This window comes from Macrosteles quadrilineatus, unplaced genomic scaffold (assembly GCF_028750875.1).
Source record: "Macrosteles quadrilineatus isolate MER2022 unplaced genomic scaffold, UCM_ALF_1.0 Scaffold_2__2_contigs__length_208266976, whole genome shotgun sequence".
In the NCBI taxonomy this organism is placed as follows: domain Eukaryota; kingdom Metazoa; phylum Arthropoda; class Insecta; order Hemiptera; family Cicadellidae; genus Macrosteles; species Macrosteles quadrilineatus.
The window spans coordinates 180,085,952-180,097,047 of record NW_026542595.1 but is presented as its reverse complement, the minus strand read 5'-3'; the positions used below and the strand labels follow the sequence as shown (position 1 = coordinate 180,097,047).

General features: G+C 33.1%; 2 protein-coding genes across 2 annotated transcripts in view; one reads left to right on the top strand and one right to left on the bottom strand.

Moving 5' to 3' along the window:
• LOC128985749 (sushi, von Willebrand factor type A, EGF and pentraxin domain-containing protein 1-like) overlaps positions 1–4,271 on the bottom strand; it is a 67,383-nt gene extending 63,112 nt beyond the window's left edge. The window contains exon 1 of the mRNA XM_054405596.1: positions 4,223–4,271. Coding sequence (XP_054261571.1) covers positions 4,223–4,238 — 16 coding nt within the window. The 5' untranslated portion in view covers positions 4,239–4,271. The remainder of the gene's footprint in view (positions 1–4,222) is intronic.
• Positions 2,716–11,043, top strand: LOC128985750 (lipase member I-like). Its single transcript, XM_054405597.1, has 8 exons — positions 2,716–2,829; positions 5,704–5,848; positions 6,796–6,898; positions 7,684–7,835; positions 8,157–8,402; positions 8,843–9,031; positions 9,620–9,785; positions 10,029–11,043. Exons 2-8 carry the CDS (start codon positions 5,800–5,802, stop codon positions 10,240–10,242), a joined length of 1,119 nt encoding a protein of 372 aa, XP_054261572.1. The 5' UTR covers positions 2,716–2,829; positions 5,704–5,799; the 3' UTR covers positions 10,243–11,043.
• Positions 11,044–11,096: the final 53 nt, after the last annotated feature.

The following is an 11,096-nucleotide window of genomic DNA, read 5'->3' as shown; positions in this document are numbered from 1 at the left end:
TTAAACCTAATGTTATTTAAATAGATCAATTGAAAATCAATTCGGCCAAATGGAAATTCGCTTAGACGGCAGGTTTGCTGCGGCGGGGGTATTTTTTTACCATAAATTCGCAACAGAATAAAACTTTTCCCATTAAAACAACATGGGGTTTAATTTGTTTACATCTTTTGAAATTAAAACAGAAGTCATTTACTGCTGATTTCTGTTTACTTCAATACAGCTGATCGTGCTATATCTTGAAAACGGTGATCAATACACGCAACTTTTAGCCAGTCAACTATGAAATGTATACTATAATAAAACTGAAATCTTGAAGATTAATCGGAAAAACGTCTCCATTCTTTGTTTATATTTAAATCATATACTTAAGTTTAATTTTTTTCATACTTTTACGTTATTGTCGTGTTAAAGGAATAAACGACATAGAATAAATATTCTGTATAAATAATCAAAGAGTCGAAATTAAATCTAACTTCTGTTTTGTTTTTATTTTTAAATCATATGTTCAAGTTTATTTTGAATGATGTTGTTTTCTTTATATTTCTACACATTTTAAGGTTAAGGTTGTGTTAATATATACAACTAAAATAACCTACAAATGTTATTGGTTCTAAACTGGTGTATTTGCATTCCTTCGTAAGTAAATATTTTTTTAGTGCAGTGAATATACAACGTAGAGTAATCATATTCGATCATACTTTCATAAAATCACCAGGGATTCAAGATGTTTTGGTATGTAGGCTGCTGGATATATATTCTTTTCATTATAAGTACTGTAATTAATATGAACGCCAGGGGAAGACCACAAAGGCGGGGAGCTGTTCATAGGAATGACAGTGCGCGTAGAAGAGCAAGAGTAGATAATGACGAACTTAATCAAGATATGTTACAACCCCTTTTTAGGAGACCCATGGTAGACGAGAGAAATGTAAATATCCATGATGCAGGATTACTGGACCAAGAGTGCATTCAATGTAGTGCTCTTCATTTTAGAGAAGAACTAACGAATAATCATTTTATGACATGTTGCCATAACGGACTTATTAACCTTCCTCAGCCAAAAACTAATGTAGAACTTAAAAATTTGTTTGAAGAGAGCCCACAACTGTATAAATTCATTCGACAATACAACAGTGCGATGGCTTTTGCTTATTTTTCAGCCAGTAAGAAAGATATTCCAGGAAAAGGACCATACTGTTTCAAAATTCAAGGACAGATTTATCGTTCAATCTCAGATTTGCTGCCTCAACATGATGAATACCCCGTGTATGGCCAATGGTACATTATTGACACATCAACAGCAACAGAAATTCGTAAAAGGCGTCGAGAAAATAGTGACTTAAAACCTGAAATATTGTCAAAACTAGCAGAAATTCTATTAGAAAATCCATTTGCACAAATTTACAAAAGAGCTTCGGAAGAAATGGTTGTACAAGGTGACAGTGAATTAGAACTTAGGTTTGTAGACAGGATAAATATGGATCGTCGTAGGTATAATAAGCATACTGCAGATGAAATTGCAGGTGTCTTCAATTCATCTGAAGGCGATCCTCCAATTAATTTTTTAAATTCCAAACAGAGCAGCTTTTTTTTATCCTCATTAACCATAAGACCAAAGCTACCTAAGTAAACCAGTATTTATTCACAAACAATGATATGTTTGCTGCCTTTTAATGTTAAACCACTGGAGTGATTCAAATTATTTATTGAAAATGACATCAACAAAAGCAACAAAAAAGAACAACAAACTGGTTTTTACACAAAAGATATGGTGTAGGGATGCCTATTCTGACACATAGATAATGTTATTCTGAGTTTGTTTAAATACCGGAATTGCAATATGTTGTTTTACATTTCAGCTTTTTAGGGACTTATGTCCCTACAAGCCACTAGTTATATATACATTTTATTATTATGTTCAGCTATAAAATACTAGGCCTATAAAACATCATAAAAAATCAAATATTTTTTTTCAGACAGGTATGCGCCTTTTTTTTAGAAGTATATAAAATTGTGTAAACATATCCTAAATACATATAAAATACATAATTAAATAATATACATATACATTTTATTATTGTTTACAGCTATAAAATACTATAAAACGACATAAAAAATAGTCTGATATATTTTTTCTTTGTAATGTTTCAGTGATACTGGGATTTTTGGTAAATAAATAAGACGAAGGTAATCACAAATTAGTTTTAAGAAGTGACTAAATGACCTTAAGAAGAGTTAGATGGTTTGTCCTTGCAAATAATCCTTACTCATCTGTTTTTGTTTTGATTTAATCCTAATGTGTGTCCAAGTTTAGCAGCCTTTCCTAACCAAACAAAAACATATTTTCTTATGTTCATGTATTCTTGCTACTCTGATTTTAAAATTATATTCAAGGGAAACAAATGGGATCATTTACTTAGTTTGTTTTGGTAGACAAATTAAACAAAAAAGGGAAAACGATATTTTAAAGTTTATACTAAGGCAGTATTGAATCTTCAAATAAAATTTAAACCTTTTTATTTTGTCTAACTTAACTAGTAATTTACTACAACCACAACTGTTACCAGTTTTCAAAATTGCGATACTATCAATGGTTATTTTCCTAATTTAACTGATAAAAAAAAACTACTTTTCTGACTCTTGAGCATTAATTAAAGTATTATATTGTCTGTGCTTGAGTGCATAATGATAAGCAATGCCAACTCATTATCTTCAAAACAGTCAACAAACAAGACAGTGTACAATATTCCTTAGTTAAGACGAGGAAAAGATATTGAACAATACAAGTTTTGTTAGCAGCTACTGTTTATTTATGAAATATCCAAGAAAGTAAGTGTGTTTAATTAATTCTATACTAACTCAGCAAGATTAAAAACTATCACTGAAGGTATAAAATCATATGTATAATCAAACTCAATAATAATTGATGATTGTTCTATAGATACAGTTCAATCATTAGGTCCTCATAGGCTACAATATACAAAATTGAGATTTATGTCGTTTACAAAATTAATTTATTTTGATTTTAGTAAAGTAATTTTAGCAGATTCATTTTTCGAAGTCGTCCGGTTGTAGAAGGATTTGCCGCTGACATGTCAGCATTGCCCGGGGTGCGCCCGATTGTGATGTCGTTCATAGCGTGGAATGGTCACAATCTTCGGGGAGGTTCCTTCTGTGCAACTTCAATGATAGGCATTTTTCTTCATAACAGGCGGTTTATCGTGTCCCTTCAGGGCAAGAAAAGTAGATGGAGGAATCAAAGAAATGGATTGCCTCAGGGTAGCGTCTTAGCCCCAGCTCTTTATAAGATTTACACTAACGACCAACCGTTGCCAAACGCTACACGTCAGTATATATATGCCGATGATACGGCGGTGGCGGCACAAGGTAGTAGTTTTGAAGAGGTGGAACAGAAGCTGACTATGACTATAAATGAACTTTCCCAGTACTATGACGCAAATCACCTCAAGCCGAACCCTGCTAAGACCCAAGATTGTGCCTTTCACCTAAACAATAGAGAAGCAGGCCGTGAGTTGAATGTGAGGTGGCGGGGAGACCGTCTTCAGCATTGTCCTACACCCAAATATCTTGGTGTCATACTGGACCACACACTGACATTTAAGGCGCATTGCACTGCGACAAGAGGTAAAGTCTCAGCAAGGAATAATATCATCAGGAAGCTCACCAGCAGATGCTGGGGTGCTAACCCCAATGTCCTCAGAACCTCACCTTTAGCGCTCAGTGTTGTCGGCTGCGGAGTACGCTGCACCAGTATGGAATGCATCGTCACATGCAAAAGAGGTTGATATTGCAGTCAATGACATGGCTCGGATTGTAACTGGGATTTTAAAACCAACCCCAGTACACAAACTCTATCCTATCATAGGGATCGCCCCTCCATCAATCCGACGTGATGTCACTACCAACACAGAAAGGACTAAGCAAGAGACAGACCCTCGTCACCCATTACACGGCCACCAACCTGCAGAGCGACGGCTTCGGTCCAGAAAGAGCTTTTTATAACAGACACGAGTCCTGGATGGATCACTCTCCATCAATCGGGTGGCAAGGTGGGAGGCCACGTTGACTAACCCTCCCATACCAGTCAGGGAGGAACTGGCTCCTGATGGAGGCCTTCATTACACGGTGTGGAAGACCCTAAATCGAATTAGGGTTGAGGTACCAAAATGCAAGACAAACATGCAGAAATGGGGTCTCTTACCAGACGAAGAAAACATCTTGTGCGCGTGTGGTGCTGTTCAGGATCTTGGCCATCTGCTGATCTGCCCACGCCTAGACCAGTCTTGCACATTAGATGATCTTTTACATGCGAATAACAAAGCCATATCGGTAGCTAATTTTTGGAAAAGCGAAGTCTGATTTCCGGAATACGGAAAGTAAGTAGTAATTTTAGCTATTCAAAATTTATTTTCAAATAAAAATATCATGCATAACATATTTGATTATTTGAAGATGAATAAACATACACAATTACATCAAAGTAAATGGTTGTTTTGTACCTTGTACGAAATGAAAATATTAAACTTAGAACTACAGTGATTTGTTTTCAAATTTGATATACCTAATTACAGTACCGTTTTTGTGATAACAGCTTTGTATGTTTTCAAACACTTTTTAATAAAGACCAATGACCTTAAATTTGAGATATTACTTTCAATTAAAAAAAAACAAAAAAGTCAGATCAAAATAAAAATGATAACTAAATAATATTCCTCCAAGTCATCTATGAATGTTAAGATTAATAAGCCTTACCAAGAGTAGAAACAATTTAGACCACTATAATCACTATGGCACCAGCAAGGTTATAACCATAAGGCACCAGCAGGATTAACAGCTGATTGGATAAGCTGCAAGGTGATTGTTACAACAGCTGATCTTACAGTGGAATGTTAGTAGCCTTCACTGACCCAGTTGGCCAGTTGGTCAGAAACTAGTCTGTGATTGGTTTGTTATACAACCAATGCCTTGAACATGACATCCAGTACAGCCATATTGTTGTGAGTATATTCATCTTGAGTATGTTACAGTATTTATTATTACGGTAAGTAGGCCTAATTTCTTAGCGACATTATTCTAGTCTATGAACCTATTTATCTAAATTTTGGTGGAGAAATCAATAATATGTGTTAAATTAACGATGTTTAGAGAAATTATTCTAGTAAATGAACCTATTCATCTAAATCTAAATTTTGGTTGAGAAACCAGTGCATAATTATGTGTACAACCAATAACATGTTGAATGAATATGTTTTCTATTTTGAAGTAAAAAAATATTTAGGAGACAAAACTAAGCTACATTGTTTACATAGGCCTACGAGTTGAAAAAATATCTTTTTATTAAAAGGATACCAATAATTGAAAAATATGTATTCCAACTCAATATTGATACAGGTTTTAAAATTTTAAAATAAATCATAAATATAACGGTTATCTTCAATCTTCCGTTCTTTGAGGATTATTTTTCTAAATTACAGATTTAAGATATAAATTTAAAGTTACTTTTGGAGGTAGTACAAATAAGTTGTTGTATAGATACTATTATAGAAATTGCCACCTTTAAATACCGGTACAGCAAAACAAAGAAAAAAATAGATATGTCATTAATACAAGAATCAACTGAAGAGTTGGTTCATGAAACATAGTTATATTCTTATAAAATTACTACAGTCAGATTGGTTTTAGATGATTCACAACCGATTCTTGTAAAATAAATAACAGAATCAGTTTTACTGGATGCAACTAACTGTCTTGGATTAAACAAATCTGAATTCAAAACAAATGAAGACCAACTTCAGCTTACAAATTTTAATTTTGGCTTTACTTTTGGGTAAGTAATGCTTTAAATTTGCTTAGTTACTAGTCAAATTTGTTAAATTGGATAAATCTATTTAACTCTGCAAGACATAAAGACATAAGACATTTATTGATATTCAAGCAAAATACATTCAATCGATCTTGTCATGGTAACTTAATGCAAAAGCCAATAATACAACAATAAAACATGCTACATAAAATTAAAGGTCATAAAAATACCAAAATCACATTTCGTGATAAAAAAAAACATTTTGTGATCACGGTGAAATTAAGGGGCGTCTTCTTGGGCTCATGGAGACATCGTGTTGTTGCAATGAAGAAATATTAATAATGAATAACCAAAATTGTATTGCAAGAATTAATAGAGTTTATGAATTTAATTTAAAAATTTGGGTTACTTGTAGAAGAACTTGATAAAATATCATAGAAAATATGAGAAATAAAATCTCCCACAAAAATTGCCAGTGGCTTGAGTGAACCCTGTTCCCCCTCGCAGCTGGAAATTCTTTACATTTTGAAAATAATCCAACTGACTTCATAATATTTACCATCAATGTACCATAAATTAAATTATATATTTACCATTTATTTGATTGTTTTAGAAGTTTAAAAAAATCGCCTATCAAACATTTGAAAAACTGCTGTGTAGAGGAAGGGAGTGGTCAAGTTGTATTAACTTTAAATTATTTAATTTTTTGTATCGATATTCAAGTGCAATGTTCGGACCAAAGGGTGAACTTGTCTGGATTAGTGTCGGATGATTTTAGTTTTAGATGGATGGTTATTTGTTTTTTTACAAGTGTTTGTGAATAGTTAAAAACCAATCCCACAAAAATTGAAATTGAACCTTTAGTAAAAAAAAATATTGTTCGTCAAGCTAAAACTAGGACCACCTGACACCGTATTCCAGGCATTACCTTATATTTAGTATGAGAGTGATTCAGAGGTGTTGTGTTTTAGATCTTGTGTACACCAAAAAACATCACGTAGGACCATGTTTGGTGGTGGCAGAGCCAGAGCCATGCCCTGACCCAGACTATATACAGTTATATTTGTATACCAGGTACATCATGTCACATTAAGTCAGTCTGTAGTTAAATATTATATACTTTGTACCTTTATTGATCTGATGTCTTACATAAGTTTTATATTTATCATAATTCAAGTCATGCAAAGCCTTATATCAAGAAGCTCACTCAGAACAATCTAGATTAACTGCTATTAACCCTAAGTAATTTCGCAAACTGTTACCGATTAAATGATAAAAATTAATTTCCAAATAGCCTCTATGAGGATACAGCTTTTATGGCAGTAAAAACTGACTCCTTAAAAAAAACCAACATGTTAATAAATTACCTGAAAATACAAAAAAAGTCTAATACCACTTGTAACAATATATTTACACTTATACTGTTGACTCACAAGAGGCTAAATACATATAAAAGATGGTAAGTGGTGATCGATTTTGTTTCGACACTCCCATTATCATCAGACCCAATAAAAAACATAAAAAATGCAAATGGCGTTAAAACACACAAAACATTCCAAATCAAAATATGCCAAGCAAAGTAGAGTTTAAACTTGAAACCAAAAATGTATGAGCAGGCTAAATGTAAAACAACAATAATGCTTTTAACGACTATTTTTAAAACGACAAACTAATGTGAAAACATTAAAGTGCAACTTTTTATATTGTTTATTGGACTTGGGCCTAGGAATATATTTGTTTATATCCATACTGATTTCATGAGTCTTTCACAGTCTTTTCAAGATTTCCCTCTAACGTTGGTTTGTGAACAATTAAGAAAATAATATATTGTGTTACTCTATGTACCTATTCTATTTCAGAGAAAATCCTGAAAATGGACAATACATTGAATTCTTCGAGTCATCAGACAACCTAACATCTTCCAACTTCAATCCAAAGAACCCAAACAAAATAATCATCCATGGTTTTAATACTGATATGAATTTAGACGTTCTGCAAAATATTAAGGCAGGTAGGGTTTTTGTATTTTACAAGCATTTTTCACGTCTAGTCAAAATTATAGAACACCAGAACTAAATTAGTTCCAGTAAAATATTAAAGTTTATAAACCAACATTGAAGCGCTCTCTTGGCACATTTACAGTAGTTTGAAACTTTTTGTCAAATGGACTTCTTTTTGGTCTCGAAAGTGTCACCACAAAGAAGTAAGGTACTGAGGAATCTCGCTTATGGGACAACCGTCCGCTCTCAAGTGTACCAGAACCATCTGAACCTTCCTTCTCTGTAGTGTCAATTATCAACTAGAGAGGGTAAATGATTATTATTTTTTTTAGAATATCTGAAGCAGAATGATGCAAACATATGGATGGTCAACTACCCTAAACTGGTGGAGAAGTCATGGTGCTACCTTACAGCTATTGTCAACATAGAACACGTAGGAAAGTGTTTGGCTCCGGTAGTGACAGGGTTGCGCCGACACAAATCCAACGATATACACATCATAGGCTTCAGTCTAGGGGCACAAGTCGCTAACTATTTGGCCAACACTCTGGGGAAAAATAAACTTCCGAGAATAACAGGTTAGTTTTACTATTTCAGTTTGCATTACTATTGTTAATTATTGTTCTTTGTGAAGCAAATAAATATGTTAAAATGAATCATTTCGGAATATAAATGGAGGGCAATAATGTTTTGTTTTATTTAACACAAAATTACCAAAGTTATGGATACGGTTTGGACTGTTCCCTTAGAAAAACATAAAAAAATGCTAATTTTGTAGAAACACAAAACCTTATCGTGGAAGCCTAGGATGTCTAGTCCTATCCAGAAGATTTTATTTTAAGGGGAATTGCATATTTTTGGAGTATATTGGAGTTGAATTGTAATTGGTTATGTGTTTAAACAATCAACGTGGACAACATTGGCGGCATTAGAATTTGTCATTGGTTAATAACTAAAAATAGTAATACAGTATCCATAAATATATAGATTAACTAAACTTGTTTTAAACATTCTACAGGCTTAGACCCTGCAGGCCCTGGATTTACGCTGATGAGTAAGACTCGTAGACTTGATCCTAGTGATGCCAAATTTGTCGACGTGATTCACACAAACGGCGGCTTGCAGGGAGACATTCAAACTTGTGGCCACATTGATTTCTATATGAATGGAGGAATCACTCAACCCGGGTGTTTTGATGATAAACAAGGTACAGTTTAGAAATTTTAATTTATTTATTCTTTGCAAATAAGGATTAGCATTAATTTTAGACAAAAACTGATAAGTGATATAGGCCTGTGTTTGGAGAAGAACAGCTGTTTGATTTGTGACAAAATAACAATCCATTTAAAGCAGTTGACAAAAACTAATGAAGATAGGTAATTGAATAGTGATAGACATTAAATTTCAGTACAGATATATTCATAGGAGGTGTTTATATGAATATATATATATATGAATATATATGAGGGTTGAAAATAATCACAATATATTATGGAAAGTCAGACAAAATTAATAAATAATTGATATCAAACTGTTGTAGCACGTTCTGGCATCCGCGGTAACTCGTATCGTGCTGTATAAACCAAATAGACCATAAAATGTATATATTTTCTATACTTAATTTAGTGTTAAATAATCAGTGTAAGAGACCCTTAAAGATGCCACACCTCACAGCAGAATATGCAGAGGCCTGTGGTGTGAAGTGGCCGGTACAACCACAACAAGCACCCAATCTGTAATATTTATTTCACTCAAATGAAGATTTTTATCCAATGTGATATATTATGTTGTCTAGATTTTCTCAACTGTAATCACCGTCGAGCTACAATATACTTTGCCGAGTCCATCAACAGCAAAGTTGGTTTTCTCGGTTGGAAATGCAAAGGATATTTGGATTATATCCGTGGTAAATGCAAACCCAAAACCACTATGGTTCTGATGGGGGAACACTGTTCTGCTGGGTAAGTACAGTAACAGATATTTAACGAGTTCAATAAATAACTGGACTCATTTACTTGATCAGTAATCTCTACAATGAATAATATTACAATTTTGAAGATGCTCCAGAAACAAGATAGCATCAATGTTTAAGAAATAAATAAAACTCTTTAATCGGATCACTAGTTATTTTGTTAGTGCCATTTAATGTTTGAATCTTCACAATACCAGAACGCTTTTCATCGACATTCCAATATCTGTTGCAGAAGTACTGGTCTGATCATCGCCTACACTGCCTCAGAGAAACCTTTTGCCCTAGGCAACTGGACTAGTGCATCTTACCACAAAAGACTACCAAAACTGGAGTTTACCGAATTCCCAAATGATAGCAGATCACTTTCGTCAAATAATCCAGTACAAAGGATATTTCTAGATTATTACCTAATTAGACAGCTGAACATCACACACAGTCTATCGTAAATACTGCGAAACCTTGATGAATCAAATTTTAATGTATCAAATTTATCAATGCATTAAAAACCTTCAACCACTCTACTTCAAGAAATGGAAGATCTAATTAAAAAGAAATACTGTGAATTAAAACTTAATGATTTGAGCTTTTTGCACAACTTTTACTGTAGACCCTCTCTTAACTGATCCTTGATCAAACCTGATTAACCACTATGCCTGGGTAAAACTTGTTGGTTTGACTGACATTCTCTTAAAATCTAGAGACTTCCGTCATTGACTATTGGATACTGAAGCTGTATTGATAGTCAAAGCTTCAGTTTAATATAGATATCCATTGCAGTAATAGCACAAAAACTTGTACGTGCAGGTATAGTTTTGTTATAAACCTCACTTTTCAAGTAAACTTTAGTGTACGGCTAGACATAAATCTATCTATTGTGAATAATTTCATTGCAATAATATGTCAAAGAATTTATAAATACGGAGCTATAAGGTTGAAATGTGTTCCGATTCCTTAAGTAAAAACTAGTAAGTCCTATTTCCTGTCTAGTTTTTATCTTCTCCATTAAATTTTCTGTATGTAACTGCTTTTACAGCAAAACTTCAGAATTTGTTCACCATATCGCATTATACAAAAGTCTGAGTTATTTTATTGTTTCAAAATTAAATCCTTGAAAAATACTCAATTAGTTGAATAATGTAAAATCATCAAGGTGTTACTGTGCTTTAAAATTTAACTAACGAAGAACAAACTAACAGACTGACTATAATTTATTTAATTTTTTTTAATAAACATAAAAGAGAACACAACCTTGTACTTTATTAACCCAAATGAGTAAAAAACATAATCTACAAAATACATT

Bases quoted from the DNA above. Each gene is read 5' to 3' on its own strand.
- LOC128985750 (XM_054405597.1), top strand. From the start codon at position 5,800: ATGAAGACCAACTTCAGCTTACAAATTTTAATTTTGGCTTTACTTTTG. The intron at 6,899-7,683 runs GTACATCATGTC...ATTCTATTTCAG, and splicing joins CAGTTATATTTGTATACCAG to AGAAAATCCTGAAAATGGAC. The intron at 8,403-8,842 runs GTTAGTTTTACT...AACATTCTACAG, and splicing joins TAAACTTCCGAGAATAACAG to GCTTAGACCCTGCAGGCCCT.